Below are 17,421 nucleotides of genomic sequence, written 5' to 3' on the forward strand. Positions count from 1 at the left end.
CACTGAAGTCAGGCTAACCGGTCTGTAGTTTCTCGGATCACCCCTGGAGCCCTTTTTAAATATTGGGGTTACATTAGCTATCCTCCAGTCTTCAGGTACAATGGATGATTTTAATGATAGGTTACAAATTTTTACTAATAGGTCTGAAATTTCATTTTTTAGTTCCTTCAGAACTCTGGGGTGTATACCATCCGGTCCAGGTGAGTTACTACTCTTCAGTTTGTCAATCAGGTCTACCATATCTTCTAGGTTCAGCGTGATTTGATTCAGTCCATCTGAATCATTACCCATGAAAACCTTCTCCATTACGGGTACCTCCCCAACATCCTCTTCAGTAAACACCGAAGCAAAGAAATAATTTAATCTTTCTGCTATGGCCTTATCTTCTCTAAGTGCCTCTTTAACCCCTCGATCATCTAGCGGTCCAACTGACTCCCTCACAGGCTTTCTGCTTCAGATATATTTTAAAAAGTTTTTACTGTGAGTTTTTGCCTCTACAGCCAACTTCTTTTCAAATTCTCTCTTAGCCTGTCTTATCAATGTCTTACATTTAACTTGCCAACGTTTATGCTTTATCCTATTTTCTTCTGTTGGATCCTTCTTCCAATTTTTGAATGAAGATCTTTTGGCTAAAATAGCTTCTTTCACCTCCCCTTTTAACCATGCCGGTAATCGTTTTGCCTTCTTTCCACCTTTCTTAATGTGTGGAATACATATGGACTGTGCTTCTAGAATGGTATTTTTTTAACAATGACCACACCTCTTGGACATTTTTTACTTTTGTAGCTGCTCCTTTCAGTTTTTTTCTAACAATTTTTCTCATTTTATCAAAGTTTCCCTTTTGAAAGTTTAGCACGAGAACCGTGGATTTGCACACTGTTCCTCTTCCAGTCATTAAATCAAATTTGATCATATTATGATCACTATTGCCAAGCGGCCCCACCACCGCTACCTCTCTCACCAAGTCCTGTGCTCCACTGAGAATTAGATCTAAAATTGCTCCCTCTCTCGTTGGTTCCTGAACCAATTGCTCCATAAAGCTATCATTTATTCCATCCAGGAACGTTATCTCTCTAGCGTGTCCCGCAATCGTGATGTTTGTGGGAGAATGCATATGAACTATTTAGATCTCAGTTGTATGAAGAACGAAGAGTTCCTTGTTGACAGCAGCGGACTGTTCCATCTGTCTTTGACAAAAATTCATTTTTGACAAAATTTAATTTTATAAAAAAAAAGTTACAAAAAATAATTTTTAAATAAATAGTAAATAAAATATTGGGGGATGGTGGTTGTTCATGATTAAAAATAGTAATAAAGTTAACCTGGATGGTAACTTTAAACTTTATGAAATGACCACTTTTCTCTATAAAACGTTTTTTGTAGAAAAGAATTTTTGTCTTGAAGAAAGCGCTTGGAATCATGTTGGTAATCTAGGTTGGAGATTTATAAGTTGATGGAAGACAAGAAGAAAGGAAAATAAATGTAAAATAAATTTTTTCTATGTGGGTTGTTGATTTTGGTAGCTGCTTCTTGCTGAAGCAAACAAACATCGAGATACTCTAGTGTCTGAGAAGGCTAAAGACTGCTACTCTACCCTACTCTACCATAAAACTGCTACAAATGCTGCAGAACGCTGTTGCTAGAATCCTTACTAATACCCGCAAATCCGACCACATAATCCCCATCCTTAAAGATCTCCATTGGCTCCCGATACCCTCACGCATCCTCTACAAAACCTTTACAATTATTCACAAATCCATCTACAATCACAACTCCAACTGGCTTGACGAGCCTCTCCATTTCATCCCCTCCAACCGCCCCACTAGAGCAACCCTGAAAGGTACTCTCCACATCCCATCCCTTAAAAATGCACACCTCACCTCCACCAGGGATCGAGCTCTTTCCATTGCAGGTCCCACCCATTGGAGCTCGCTACCTATGGATCTCCGCCTCGAGCCTTGCTCCATCAAATTCAAGAAAAGGTCCCCTGCGCACTAATCCCATCGCTTCATTACTGCCTCTAAGTCATTAATTGTTACATTCTTTAAGTTAACATGTCTCTCGCCAGTTAAATTTTCCAGTTCCTCTCTCCTTTTCTTTCCCTTGACTTCTGGTTTAATTGCAGTCCCCCTCCCCTTCCCTGTTCTATGTACTTTCTACCTGCAGTTCGATGTAAACTGATATGATGTAACCACTAATATCGGTATAAAAAAGTTTCTAAATAAATAAAGACTGCACTTGGCTAGGTTCACCACCCAGCTGAGCCCCTGCAACAGGGAAATCACTTTGTGGGTCACCAGGTAGCTCTCTTCCAGAGACTTGGCCAGAATCAGCCAGTCGTCCAAATACAGGTGTATCAGGATCCCATCCTCCCTCAACTCTGCTGCCACCACCACCATAACCTTGGAAAAGGTTCTGGGTGTGGGTGGCCAGACCAAAAGGCAGTGCCTGAAATGGATAATAGTGTCCCAAATCCGCGAATAGCAGAAAATGTTGGTGCTCTAGTCAGATGGGAATATGCAGGTTCACCTCGGACAGATCTAAGGTCAGAAATTCCTCCAACTGCACAGCCATTATCACTGAGCACAATGGTTTCCATTTGAAAATGAGTCACCTGCAAATGACGGCTCACGGGGAGCGAACAGAATGGCTGAATACATCTCTACGCCTGCACATACCTCAGAGAGACCTGAGATCGGCTAATAAGGGCTTGTTATCAATTCCCAATATTAAATCGGCAAGGCTTACCCAGGTGAGGGAACGCGTATTGTCTGTCGCTGGAGCAAAAATGTGGAACTCCTTACCAACGTCTTTGAGGTTATGTACTGAAAAAAAACAATTTAAAACTGACCTCAAGACTTGGCTATTTAAATGTGCTTTTACCGAATATGAGCTTTTAACATCGAACACCAAATAATGAAGACTGTAGTAAGATACAAATAAGAAACACCAGCTATACCAGCTTTGTTGAATTAATTGGGCTGAGTCTTTTATGGTTTGTCTGCTGTTTTTGTGATTTTGATTATTTGTTTTAATCTTATATTTTAATTGACCTATTTTACTTTTACTGCTTTTAATAACTAACTTATTTCATACTTTTAACAGAGTTAGTTATTACTATTTTATAAATGTATTGTATTTATTATATGTTTTAAACTCTGTAAACCGTTGTGAAGGCACGTCTGATGTGACGGTATAGAAATACAATAAACTAAACTAAACCCCTTTGAGGTCCAGGATGGGACGAAAGGAGCCCTCCTTCTTGGGCACAACGAAATAAATGGAATATCGACCCGTATTTTCTTGAGACGTAGGCACTGGAACCACAGCCCTCAGACTGAGGAATCTTGATAATGTACACTCCACTACCTGCTTCATCTGCAGGGAGACACCATGAACACGTCTCGAGGAACACTGAACACTGAAATTCCAGCGCATATCCCTCTCGTATCAACTCCAGGGCCCATTAGTCCAATGTTTTTTTTACTCACCTCTGATAAGTGAGAGAGAGGAGCCCTCTATCTCGGAACGGTATGCTGAGCATAGAGACTGGAGGAAGGGGGAGACCTTACAAACAACCCTTCTACTCTGTCTTTTTTTTTTTAAGCCTTACCTGAGCTTGGCCCTTCCTGGCGGAGTACAGAGACTGTCTCCAGCTGAGGGGAGAGAGGGCATATACTGTCATTGCCACACTTGTCTTCACACCCGCTGCCTTTCAGCTGTTTTAAACAAGCCGGGTTGCTGGATCGGGGGTCGGGATTGACTTCCTCTTGCGGAGGTGAAGGTGGCCCGCCCTGGGGGGGGGGGGGGGGGGGGGGGGGGGGGGGGGGAGTCCTCATTTGGAATAGAACAGAACTTGCTGCTCCCTTGATCCTCCATGGAGGAGAAGAGTTGGGTCAGGATCTTAGAGATCTGAGGCATCACCTGATAATCCAAGGTCCCTCGCCCAGGGCAAGGTGAAAAGTCCTCTGTCGCGGGGTTCCTTGGCAGTAATGCTGCCAGAAGGATGTCCGAGTCAGGGATGGATCTTCACATGTTCTGTTAAAGCAGATCATGTATCGTTTTCAGAGGGGTTCCTGCAAAGTCCCACTGATCTCTTCTGCCTGGAGATTAAAGACAAATCAGAGTAAATATGGTCCAAGGAGCAAGAGGAGCCCGTGGGTCCAGTCAGATGCCGGTTCATTGTCTGAGAAAACGAGATCTAAGCCAGGGAGCTTAGCCCCATTTGGTTCTCTGGCCGGGGCTGGATCCTTGGAGGATTTTGGATCCCTGTCACTTGCAGGCGATTTCTGCGTCAAGCTGCATGGAGCAGCGTGGGTCTGCGTCAGTGTTCTTGCTGATGAGTCGTCCTGAGTCAATTCGGACATCTTTCGGTGTATCGAGCATCAAATCCTCTTTGCACTTTGATTTTTGACACATGCGTTATTGGAGCTTGACGTACGTGATGCTTTGTGGGGCGGCGCAACGCATCGGATGGCTGTCGGGGCTTTGGCACCGGATGACGCAGGGTGCCGTGGCGGATGCGTCGGTGCATCTCCTGATGCTTTTTGCATCTGGATGGTCTAGGAGCACTGAGAGGTGGGGGTTTTGCCCACCTGGCCCCGCTGCTTATCCGGTGGTCTCATCAAGGAGGCCCTTTTAGACTTCTTGAGATGGTCCAGACAAGGCCCCGGAGAGGAGTGGGATGACAGGTGCTCTGAACTGGCAGCAAAAGACCCCAAGTTACCTTCTTGTAGTCAGGCAATCTTGGTGGCGCGTTGGTGCTGGGCCCAGGGGACTTGCGGCTGCAGTCCTGACATGCCACCTGGTCATGGTCCGGGCTGAGACACAAATAGCAGTAGTTGTACCCATTGGTAGCGGACATTATTTTGCCGCACTGGCAGAATTTAAAGCCAGGCGGCCGTGGCGGCATATTTTCGATCCTTTTTTTTTTCTTTTTGCAAACACAGTGCTCTCTGAGGAGAGAAAAAGTTCCGCGTGCAGCCTGCAGCGCGGAAGAAACAGACTGAGGAGAAAATGGCGCTGCGTGGGAAAGTACGCGCAGCCACACACAAAGCTCCGTCATCTTTGTCAACCTCTGCCCAGCTGTCCCAGAGGGTCATCCCCAGAAAGCATGACTAATTCAGCCTGCTTATCTGCGGGGGAAAAAAAAAATCCCCTGCTCTCCATACTTTGGAACGTTTGATTTCCAGTATTCCTAAGATTGTCGTGGATTATTAGCAGGAGAGACGGGGGTGCATAAACTTTCTACTTTCTCCCTCTCTCTAATACACACACATGTGCACATACACTCTCTCAAACCCACACACACACACAAGCAGGCTCCCAGACTCTCTCTTATACTTGCATGCGGTCTCCCAATCACACACACACACACACACACAGCAGGAGGCTCCCCAATCTGTCAGGACTCACAAAAAGACAATTAGCAGGTAAGAACCTAATTGAACCTGCCTTATCATCCTGCCAGACCAGTCCAGACAAGTGGGATGTACCTAAGCATTACCTAAGGCAGGAGTACCCTAGAGCAGCTTCCAGAATCCCTGTGGCAAAGGCTGTGTCCTTGTCCTAAAAATTCAACCTGTAATGTTTCATAAATGAATACATAGATGCCCATGTAGTTGCTCTGTAGATTTCTGTTGGTGTTACCAGCCTGTGGTCTGCTCAGGATGCTGTCTGAGCCCATGTGGAATGCATCTTAAGGCCTTTTGGCACCGGCTTCCCTTTCAGAATATATGCTATCTCCGTTTCCTTAATCTATCGTGCAATTGAAGCCTTTGAGGCTTCTTCCCCTTTGTGGGTCCTAGCAAAAAAACACAAACAAGTTATCTGACTTCTGGAAATCATTCATAAACTTCCAGGTACCTCAACAGATTCCTCTGCACAGCCAGGAACCAGAGTTCCCTCCTCAGTCTTTGGCATCCTTTTTTTCCCTAAAACCTGGTAAAGAGACTACCTGATTCAGATGGAAACTTGGTACCACCTTTGGCAAGAAGGATGGAACTGGTCTGATTTGACCTTTTCATTTGAAAGGGAAAGGTAGGGCTCCCTCCAATGCCTGCTATTCTGAGATTCTCCTAGCTGAATAGCTCCTAGGAATTCCGTCTTCAAGGTGGCTTCTGAGTGGGATGTGGAGGTAAGCCTGCGATAGGTCCAAGGCTGTCAGATATTCTCCTTTTCTAACTGCTCTCATCACTGTCCTCAAAGTCTCCACACAGAAGCATGGAACCCTGAGTAACTTGACGACTCCTTTGAACCGGTCAAAATATCCCTTCCTGTTTTGGAATCACAAAGTAGATTGACTATCTTCCTTGTCTCCATTCCTCTTTCATAACAGTACCACTGCCTGCAGACAAAGTAATCTGTCTATTGTTACCTGACTTGCCTCGTTTTGTGTAACCTGCACAGGGGAGGGAGAAAGGTATCTCTTGTTGGGGGTTTCAGCTCTAAGGCACATCCTCACTGAATGATCTCTAGGACCCACTGTTCCCTTTTAATGCAGGCCCACTCCCTGTAAAACTGCTGTGTGCACCTCTTAGCAGAGGGACCAAAGAGTGGCCCTGCCCACCATCACGGGGGGTGGGTTGTTTTTTTCCTCTAGTGCCCTTATTTCCAGCACTTCACCTACACCCTTGAAAGGGTTGCACTTGCCTTAGTAGTTTGGATTTTTGCACACTGAAAGGTCTACATTGCCTACTGTCCTTACGCCGGGCTTTACCAAAAACTCCTCGTGTGGACAAATTACTTATGTCCTCTGGTTGCCTCTGGGATTTTGACTCCCCTCAGGGTTTAACCAACTTCTCCAGTTCTTCAATGAACGGCAGCCTGCTCAGCCTGGCCTGGGATGCAGGGTCTGCAGTCCAGTCCTTCAGACTGGCCAACACTATCGCTGCTACCTGCTTGGCCTTTGACCTAATCAAGTCACACAGAGTATCTGTCACGAAAGCCACCTTGGCCTCCAAATATTCTGGGTCCTACCAACTGGCCTGTGAGGGTTCCAATTTGGCTCTCCATGGATCCTGCTACATCCAATTTACTAGTGCCTGTTCTACATCTCTCCCACGGATCACTGCTTGGATTGATAAGCTGGCCACTTCGAATGATCTCCACTTTCATATCCTGTGAATCAGTTGGAATTGTAGCCTTCTTTGTTACTGCTGCATCTGCCTTAGGGAATCTAAAGTCACTCCCGGTCTTTCAGGACATAGACTTTCCATAGCTCTCCTGCATTTAAAGGAGGCATCTGGGCGATCCCATTCTGCCCCAAGCATGCCTGATATGGCTGCAAGCACCAGGAATACCCTAGATGATTTCTTAATCCCTATGAGAATAGGCTGCCCCTGATCCTTCTTTCTTGGGCTGTTCCTCTTCTAACTTTAGAGACTGATAGAGACTGGCAATTAATGGATAATGCTTTTACTCCCCCTCCCCCCCTCAATTGAAGGTCCTACAAAAGGAACTTGCAATGCTGGTTACTTGGCGCACTCCACAAGTGATACATTGGTGGCCATGCTCCTATTACCTGGGGAAGTCTTCCTTGTGGTATTCTATCAGTCTGCTCTACTTTCTGCCATGGGCTGAGTCCTCAATGTTAGTTTGTTTGTTTGTTTTTTAAAGGTACAGTACCTCCTCTTTAGCCAGAAGGGGAAATACAAGGAAGACTCAGCCCTGACTGCCCTGAGGAGGGAAGAGCAGCCACTTTCTATTGTCGTCCTGGGAGAAGTCCCCTTCTTGGCCTTGGCCTCTGATGGGGAAATCAGCCTCTGACATAGGCTTTTGTCCCAGGAGTCTTGTTTTTCCACCTTCCTCCTGGACCAGAACACATCTACCATCTACTGGAGGCAGAGAATTACTGATGCCTTCCCTGCTGCACAAGACTATTTAGGGAGGACATCGGGCCAAATCAACGTGCCCCCCCCTGCCTCCATCTGCTGGCAGTAGGGACAAATCCCATTTGTCTGGATTGGTCTGGCAGGATGAAGAGGAAGATTACTTTAGATATCTATCTAGTTTGACAGTTTCCAGTTCTTGTCCTTTTAATTGATATATGGCTAAAGGACTTTTGCATCCAAAATGTATGATTTTACAACTGGATCTACATTTGTCAAACCTGTGACAATTCTTTCAGGTCCATTTTCATTTTATTCACCCTTTTTGGTGTGTTTACTCTTAGATATTTTTTATCATTTGCAAACAAGCATACGTTTCCCTCATTCCTTAGCAATATTGCTAAACACCACATTGAAAATAACCATCCCCAAAACTTTGAAGATGGCAAAATTCCACCAGTAAGAGGCCCAGGTACACTGGCAGAGTCCATTCCACCAGTGGCTGAAGAATGCAGGTGGAGGCCTGCAGCTGCCACTTTATGAGGGGGAGAGAGAGAGAAATGAATGAATGCCTGTAAGCATGGAGAGGTGGAGACAGAAGAAAGAGTAAGTACTGGATAGGTGGTTGGATGGCAAAAATGTACTGGGAGGATAGTGGGGTGGCAAAACAGTGTGTGCCCTGAGAGGATGGGGGTGGAGAGGGTATGTATGCTGAGAGAGTCAGGGTGGAGACAGAGAAATTGCTGAGCAGTTGGTATGATGGAGAAAGAGAGGGGCAGATAAGCATGGGGTGAAAAGAATGATGTTGGCATCGCAAAAAGAGGACAAAGAGTGGGGTGATGCTGATATGCTAAGCATGAAGTGAAGGGGGGTGAGAAGAGCAAAGAGATGCAGGGCAGAGTGACAGAGGGGGTACTAGGCCAGAGTCAATACTACCAAAGAAAGGAGCATTATGTTGGAGCTGCTGCCAGAATGTATCTGTCTCTTATATTCTGCTAAAACCAAATTCATGTTCAATGAGGATCACCAATTATACACTCATCAGATTTACATCACAATAGAGAGGGGAGGCTCACCTAGGGTGCCTAATACTCTTGCACTGGCGATGCTTAGACATCTTAGAACCCTCTTCATACATGTCTACCATACCATAAATTATAGTTTATAGGTTTAATATTTTCTGACCTTGTAAGAATCCTTCTTCTGTATGTGTGTAAGTGAGGAGTCCTTCCGTCAGTATAAACCCACAATCTGCACACACCAACTGGTTCTGGGAGTAATGAGCATCATCCACTATATCTGTGGAACCACAGTCTGGACATCGCTTGTGGTCTGTCATCTTGTGATTCTGCTCGTACAACACAATAAGATCTTTTTTTGGTCATTGCATTCAACCTTCTTGAGCTCATTCATCGGTACATATTAGCTTCTTTGTAAGAAAAGGGTTACTTTTTTTCAATTTAACGGTGAACAGAGGTAGAAAATAGTGCCATACACCCAGGTTTTGCACAGGTACAGTGTTTCTCCGATAATAAGCCTTACCCTGAAAATAAGCCGTAGCTTGGATTTCAGGATTTTTGGAGTAACGCTTGAAATATAAGCCCTACTCAAAAATAAGCCCTAGTTATAGGTGGACGCACGGTTGCACCCCAAGACTTACCGAAAGTCCCTGGGGAAGGGAGGGGGGTTGTAAAAAAAAAACCAAACAAACAACAAACAAACCCACTTCCAACCCTTCAAATTAATTCGTTACAACCCCCCACAAAATACTTGCCGAAATTCCCTGGTGGTCCAGTGGGGGTCCTGGGAGCGATCTTCCGTTCTCGGGCCGTCGGCTGCCAGTAAGCAAAATGGCGCCGATGGCCCTTTGCCCTTTCCATGTGACAGGCTATCGGTGCCATTGGCCGCGTCTGTCACATGGTAGGAGCAATGGGCCGTCCATTGCTCCTACCATGTGACAGACGCGGCCAATGGCACCCATATGAAAAAGAGAGCCCCTGACAGGAACAGGTCTGTAACGACGTTTCATTCCTGCCAAAAGGGGCGGAGAAAGTTAATCGTTGAAACAGGAAGTTACGTTTCCCGCTAGACCCTCTCTATCTATGTTGCTGCAAGTCTTGGGAAGGGAACGATTTCTTGCTGCGCAAGCGCTGGAACCTGCTTGAACGGGCCGTCGGCTGCCAGTAAGCAAAATGGCGCCGATGGCCCTTTGCCCTTTCCATGTGACAGGCTATCGGTGCCATTGGCCGCGTCTGTCACATGGTAGGAGCAATGGGCCGTCCATTGCTCCTACCATGTGACAGACGCGGCCAATGGCACCGATAGCCTGTCACATGGAAAGGGCAAAGGGCCATCGGCGCCATTTTGCTTACTGGCAGCCGACGGCCCGTTCAAGCAGGTTCCAGCGCTTGCGCAGCAAGAAATCGTTCCCTTCCCAAGACTTGCAGCAACATAGATAGAGAGGGTCTAGCGGGAAACGTAACTTCCTGTTTCAACGATTAACTTTCTCCGCCCCTTTTGGCAGGAATGAAACGTCGTTACAGACCTGTTCCTGTCAGGGGCTCTCTTTTTCATATGGGATGTTATGACTTTAAAACAATAATGTTTAAATCCATTTTTCTTTGTATCCGGTTTATTTTGGAGTAAACTTCTGTTAGAATTAAAGTTCAGCAGGGAAAGAGTGTGGGGACCTTTTATTTGTTTAGTTGTGGGTAAGTAGGTATCTTAGCGCTACTCCCTTTTGTATATCCGTAAGTGGAGACTGGGAGCTCTCTGTCTTATTTCTTCGCATCATTCTTTAGTGCACTTGGATTCTGCGCTGAGAGCAGAGTAATAGCTCTTAGACATATAGGAACTGTTTTCTGAGAGTATAAGCGTGCATGCTTTTTCCTAGCTATAGTATGAGCATGAGTGTGGTAATTAATGTGTAACATGCAGGGCACGGAAAGCGGCTCCAGTTTGTGTAGCCTACAGCAACTCCTCATCATCCTTCTTCTGCCTTTTGAGTCCTAGCCTTTGTCTTACCCCGGGTTGACTGAGACAGGGTCAGTGTGCACTTGAATTGAATGTATGGGTAGAAATAGCAGCAGTAAAGGAGCTGTGTCTGCTACATCCAGCAACCAAGGTAACCACTGAGCTGGCTGCCCACACCACACATACTTCTGCACTTGAATATAGAGGTAGCTGGTTCACTAATAGCTTAATGTTGTCTCTGCCTCCTCTCCCCTTGTTTTAAAATGTGGAAAAGAGATTGGTGGGGCTTTCAGTGCTTTCCTAGCTATTTTTTCCTTATTGTCCATGCCAGACCAGTCCAGACAAGTGGGTTATGCCCATCTGCCGGTAGATGGTAAAAGTAAAGTTCAAAGCGGACTTCACTCTCCTTATAAAGGTATGATGCTGCCTTCAACTCTTCAATATTTCTCTCTCTCCAGTAGAGGGTGCAGATATGTGGACTGGTGCTGTAGCTAGTAGACTGCTCCCAGGAAGGCTTTATGCCTAAGTTCCTGGTAGATCATAGACTGAGTCCTGAGGGTGCTCCATGCAACAGTCCTTTAGGACTGATTCACCATTCTGCTTTGGGGGTCTGAGTTCCCGCAGCAGTAGATCAAGCATCGGGTGGCCCTCAGTGACTTTATTCCTTTGGCATCTAAGGCTCTCTGGTCTTTTTCTGGAGGGGCGGAGGAGTGAGGGCGAGTCCTCTTGGCCTTTTTCTGGGCTGATTCAGCTACCACCAACTGGTGTGGCAAATGGCTCTTCTGAAAGCCTAGGGCCTGTTGTACTAGGTAGGTGGCATCTGTCTTCCTACTGACCCAGAGGCAAAGTACCTGGATGTTCCCAGAGACGGTGAAGGAGGTCCAGAAGAACTTCATGCACTGGGACAGCCATCACCTCTCCTTAGGAGTGTCCACAAACTATAGGACCTCCAACTCTTGTGGCGGGCACCCTCTTCTGTTGAAAGTTGGAAGGGAATGGTTTCCGCCATCTCCCGGACAAAACTTGCGAAGGAGAGATCCTCTGGCGATGAGCACGACTCTCTTCTGGGGGGGGGGAAAGCTCTGACAGAAGGTCTAAGGAGGCCTCCGAGGAATGCTCAGAGGAGGTGCCCCCCCCCATGGGTCATAAGGGGCCTCTTCCTCACTGGCAAAGTGCCCAGGTCGAGGAGGGAGGCTAAAACCCAGAGTATGGGGGGGCGGGCACCGATGGTCGGTGAAGTGGAACTGACAGCGGTGGTGCCGGCACTGAGGGCATCGGGACATGCGATGGACGGGGTACCGAGAGGCCTGGGGATGGGATCCGGCGTCGGCGGTTCCGTCCGTGGAAATGGGCGAGGTGGCGCATCTTCCTCCTCAGAGAAGCCCGGAATCGGGATTGAGGCAGGAGGAGGCCCCGGTGCCTGGCAGGGTACTGAGGGGGCCGCTGGCATGGGCTGTGTCGGCAAGGCACCAAGCAGCACGTCAGACTTTCCAGTAGAGGCACCAACATGGAGGGCGCTGGTTCCGATGGCGGTATGGGGGCCGGTGTCGGTGGTGGCTGGAGACACCAAAGGCCATTAAGCACTACCTGTTGGGCCAACTCCTCTTGGAACAAGGGTGCGGACAAAACCGACCCTGAAGTAGGAGGCAGGCTGAGTGTCACCAGCGCGTCCACGGGGTTTCGCGGAGGCTCTGTGCCCAGCACCAATATCGGTGGGGAATGCCCTGGGCTCCTGGGTCCAGAGGAGGATGGGGCCTCCTCTCCCCGGGGCCTCTTTGGAGGGGGTTTGGCAGAGGCCGATGCCACTCCGTGTCGGTGCCGGCACCGGACAGTGATGACTGTTGGTGCCGGTGTCAATGCTTCCCATGGTACTCAGCCCGGTCCTTCTCAGACGCCAAGGGCGACGATGCCAAAGTCTTTGACTCGATGCTGGTGAGGGGCAGTCTCCCGCTCCTCAGTCTTCTCGGTGGAGCTTCGATGGGGAAGGTCCCGAGTCAGTTTGATCCCCACGACTCTATGCACCCGGCACTGGAGTCAATGGAGCAGATTGCTTGGAACCAAACAAGTACTCCATCTTGTCTAGGCAGGCGTGCCAGCCTTTGGGGGTCTTCTGAGCACAGCTGGGACACCGACAGACGTCATGGGAAGGCCCGAGACACAGGACGCAGATGTTGTGTGGGTCCGTTATGGACATAGTCCACGGACACTCCGGGCGCTTCCGAAAACCGGTCACCGTGTAAAAAAGAGGCGACATGCGGACGGTGGCCATTGGCCATCGGGAGGTAGACAGCTGGGAACCGACCACAAAAGTGCGAAACAGATTTACTGAACGCTGGAGGAATCGGTGCGCAAAGGGGGACTCCGGAGTGGGGAAAAACTTGAAGAAAAACTTCGAATTGTTCCATGAGGAAATTGTGAGGAAAAATTCTCACAGAGTTCCACTAATCGCAAGGCAACCGCTAGGCGGAAAAAAAGAGACTGAAGGGGGAACCCCGTGTGGGCATAGGATGGTGGCATGCTGGGCATGCACAGTGTGCTAGTCAAAGTTCTAGAAATGTTGACAAAAGTGCTCTGTGACAGGGATCCATCTGATGATGTCACCCATCTGTGAGGACTACCATCCTGCTTGTCCTGGGAGAATAGGCTTTCAGCATAACCTCTTCCTTGGATTGCCTCCCAGTATCCTATGATGGATTTGGACTCTGTTGGAGGTGATCACCCTCCCTCTCCCTCTTCCGGTTTCTCCATGGGAAAAAAAGGGAGAGACACCATAGGTAAGTCAGGGCAGCTAAGCATGTCAGCTTGTGCATCTTGCCTGGCTTTCGAGCAGGCAAGTACCAGGCATGATCCATGGAAGGTAGTCATCCTGCCAAAAGTAAAACTGGATGGGTACCCTAGTTCAAGCCCTGTGGTGCAGATGGAATAATTAGCAGCTATTTTACTGCTGCTTTGAGCCAAAAGAAAAATATAATTATTTGTCAGTCAAGCATGTCAAACATTTTACCTTTCTCCCCTCGGATAGTTAAATGGAGAAATTGCATGGGGGTTACATATTTATCATCTGACACAGCAGAGTTTGCACAGCTCCAGTTTGCTATAGAATTATTATTGTAGCAGGTGATCTCCAGGTATGTTGCAGTTCTTTTAGAAGAACATAAGAAATTGCCATGCTGGGTCAGACCAAGGGTCCATCAAGCCCAGCATCCTGTTTCCAACAGAGGTCAAACCAGGCCACAAGAACCTGGCAATTACCCAAACACCAAGAAGATCCCATGCTACTGATGCAATTAATAGCAGTGGCTATTCCCTAAGTAAACTTGATTAATAGCAGTTAATGGACTTCTCCAAGAACTTATCCAAACCTTTTTTGAACCCAGCTACACTAACTGCACTAACTACATCCTCTGGCAACAAATTCCAGAGCTTTATTGTGCATGGAGTGCAAAAGAATTTTCTCCGATTAGTCTTAAATGTGCTACTTGCTAACTTCATGGAATGCCCCCTAGTTCTTTTATTATTCGAAAGTGTAAATAACCGATTCACATCTACTCGTTCAAGACCGTCTCTTCACCAAGCTGAACAGCCCTAACCTCCTGTCCTCTTAGTCAGTTCCCACATAGATATATAGGGGCATTCCCTCTTATTCCTTCCAGGGATTTACTATCAGATGCATTATCCTAATGGCTCTTGGGCAGCTCTTAGGCTGTGCTAACCAAGACTCCAGATATATGTTGGTCAAGGAATAGTAAAGGTCTCCCTTTTCAAAGAGGGAATCTTGTTCCTCCCTTTAGTTAGACATCTGACTCTTCAGGGATGAGAAGGAAGTAGGAAAGCCCAGGATTATTTAGATGTGGAAACCCTAAGCTGACTGATAATTATCTCAAATAGTAATTAGTCCTTCCCAGTCTCTGGAGTATAGGGAAGCCCTCATGTCCCTGAAGAAAAAAGTGATATTGGCTTAATATTCAAACAGCAGATAGCCGGATATGTCCAACTTATCCAGCTATCTAGCAGTCGCTAAATATCTGCTTATATTCAGCGGCCACTAAATAGTTGGATAAGTCACTTATCCGGTTATTTGTTAGCTGGAGAATTTTGTAGGTGGGCAGTGGGCGGATTGGGGCATTGCTTCTTAGCTGGATAAGTTGTCCATCTAAGTTAGACCTGCTCATTAGCATAACCATGCTGCTGAATATCCACGTAACTTAGCCGGATAAGTTATATCCAGCTAAGTTACTTACCCAGATAGGCTTTGAATATCTACCCCTTTATTGCCTTGGATGTCATGGGTTCAAGGCATTTCTGCTGGTGTCCAGTTTTCTGATTTCCACATCCACCCTGAGTATGGTCCATTCTGCAGATCCTAGGCTTCAGGGCAGTGGACCTGAATGAAGTACCTCAGGAACAGATCCATGTGCATCTCGTTCAGTTCGCTCTCAGGGATTTTTGATGGCCCATGTCACAGGGTTATTTTTCCCTCTCTTTAGGGAGGTTATAAGGAGCCAAAACAGGTAGTTTTTCATAGTTGCCTCCTGTAGAAAATGGATCTTGCGTCGTCTTTATGGTTCTTTCACGCTGTAGGCGTGAGCCTTCTATTCTTATAGGTTGAGTGGAGAATTATCCTGAGCAACTGAAGAGGGGAGAGGAAATGAATTAGTGGACACTTTCAGGTCTAGACAAAGGGCCAGAACCAGTTGTCTAGCATTCCACAAATCCTGGCTTCTAGCTCAGAAGGCAGCCCGGGTGGTTGTGATCAATGTAATACTATTAACTGATGTGAACAAACTGAGGGAACTAGTAGCCCTTAGGTACCCTATAAAGTGAGTCAAATTTGGTTTGGGACAGAGTTCCCCTGCAGGATCTTGCAGCAGCTAATATGGCCAACACCATCATCAAACAGACAAATATTTGAGTTGACACTTTCGAGACCCTCAAGTGTAAAGCCTAGCAGATGTGTGTTTTGCCCTATAGGGTTCAGATGGGGTGCTTCCATGAGTGGATTTCAGATCAGACACAAGCAGTTCCAAGGTGAGCAAGTTCTTTGGCCGAAAAAGGAAAGCAGGAGCCCAAGGGGTTTGGATTTCCTGGTAAAACCATGATCAGCATCCAGTCTTTGGCGTATGTTTCAGCTGGAAGCTTGGACATTCTCTGGATTGAGTTGGGAAAGTGCAAGCAAGGGCATTCCTTCACTCTTTCCCCTAGTCAAAGAATTGTTCTCTAGATTAGAAGATCCTCTCCATTCTGTTACAACTTTGGCTGTTAAAGAGAACCAGACTACGTAGTGAGGAGACTTAAGGTTGGGGGTTAGAGCCTTTGGTGGCATGAAAGAGGACCACGTAGTGGACCTGAAAGCTTTGAGTCTCTGCAAGGTAAGATTATAGGAGGAGACAAAATTTGCCTTTGAGGGATCCCTTCCTTCAATCTTATCTTTCCACTAGAGGAGATTGGTATGAAGGTATAACTTGCAAATCTCGCAGAGGGCAGAGACTGACCCTGGCTTGCTTCAAGATACATAGTCATTGAAGTTCTATCACAATTTTCTCAGATTAGATACTTTCTTCATAGGAGTCGCGAACAAAATACCCTGCTGTGGAAGGTCTCCTCAGCTTGGAAGTGAGCTTAGTTTTGAAGGGATCTGGCATCCTTTCCTCTCAAGCTTTATAGGGCAGCATGTCAGAGTCTTTTTGTTGAAGTCAGTCCTTTGGTAATTTTAAAGGAAAGAGTATCTCTGTGCCTAAGAACCACCTTTTTTGGAGAGTAGTATTTCAGTTCTGTCAGAACTGGGCTTTTCTCACTTATGGTGGTGAGAAAGTCAGGCGATGTAGGCCAGGACAGAGATGGCCACTTTGTGTCCATTGTAGGCTACCTTTGAGATGCTTTTAGATGACCACTTTCTTCTTGGATACGTATTGGTCTATTCATGTAAAAACATGGTGATTTCTAAGGTATCCATTGCAAGAGAAATTGAGGAGAGGAGCACTTTGGCCTGCTCCAGTAAAAGTTTAAAGGTTTTGGGATTACTGATCCTGCTCAACAAGGGTACAGCAGTCTTCAGGCAGAGTCAAATTCTGTCTTTCCAGAAGCACCCTTGCCTTTATTGTATCCCTGCTCTAAGCATTTCAGTGTGGGTGTACAGGCAGAGCAAGGCAATACCTTGGACACAGGAGTCCTAGGAGCTATTGTGATTTCCTGCCCAGTCTGGGTGGAGTATTTGTACATCTCAATTAAGAACATAAAAATATAGGATTTTCCATACTGGGTTATACCAAAGGTCCATATAGCTCAGTATCCTATTTCCACAGTAGCTAATCCAGATTACAAGTATCTGGCAGGATCCCAAAAGGTCAATAGATTTCATGCTGTTTAGGGACAAGCAGTGAATTTCCCCAGCTCCACCTTAATAATGATTTATGGACTTTTCTTCCAGGAACTTGTCCAAACATTTTTTAAATTCAGCTACACTTAACAGCTTTTATATCATCCTATGGCAGCGAATTCCAGGTTTTAATTATGCATTGAGTAAAAAAAATATATTTTCTCCTATTTGTCTTAAATGTATTACCTAGTTACTTCGTTGCGTGTCCCCTAGGTTTTGTACTTTTTGAAAGAGTACACCACT

General features: G+C 46.5%; 1 protein-coding gene across 2 annotated transcripts in view; it reads right to left on the minus strand.

The window, feature by feature from the left end:
- The window catches only part of BRF2 (BRF2 RNA polymerase III transcription initiation factor subunit), a 48,884-nt gene extending 39,226 nt beyond the window's left edge, over positions 1 to 9,658 (minus strand). Inside the window, exons 1-2 of one of the 2 annotated variants that reach the window (XM_029603896.1) lie at positions 9,604 to 9,658; positions 9,015 to 9,177 (exon numbers count right to left, since the gene is read on the minus strand). In XM_029603896.1, the coding sequence (XP_029459756.1) occupies positions 9,015 to 9,168 (154 nt within the window). In that variant the 5' untranslated portion in view covers positions 9,169 to 9,177; positions 9,604 to 9,658. Of the gene's footprint in view, positions 1 to 9,014; positions 9,178 to 9,489; positions 9,510 to 9,603 lie in introns of those variants that run through there. The other variant, XM_029603897.1, reaches the window with a different exon arrangement.
- Positions 9,659 to 17,421: the final 7,763 nt, after the last annotated feature.

This window comes from Rhinatrema bivittatum, chromosome 5 (genome assembly GCF_901001135.1).
Source record: "Rhinatrema bivittatum chromosome 5, aRhiBiv1.1, whole genome shotgun sequence".
In the NCBI taxonomy this organism is placed as follows: Eukaryota; Metazoa; Chordata; class Amphibia; order Gymnophiona; family Rhinatrematidae; genus Rhinatrema; species Rhinatrema bivittatum.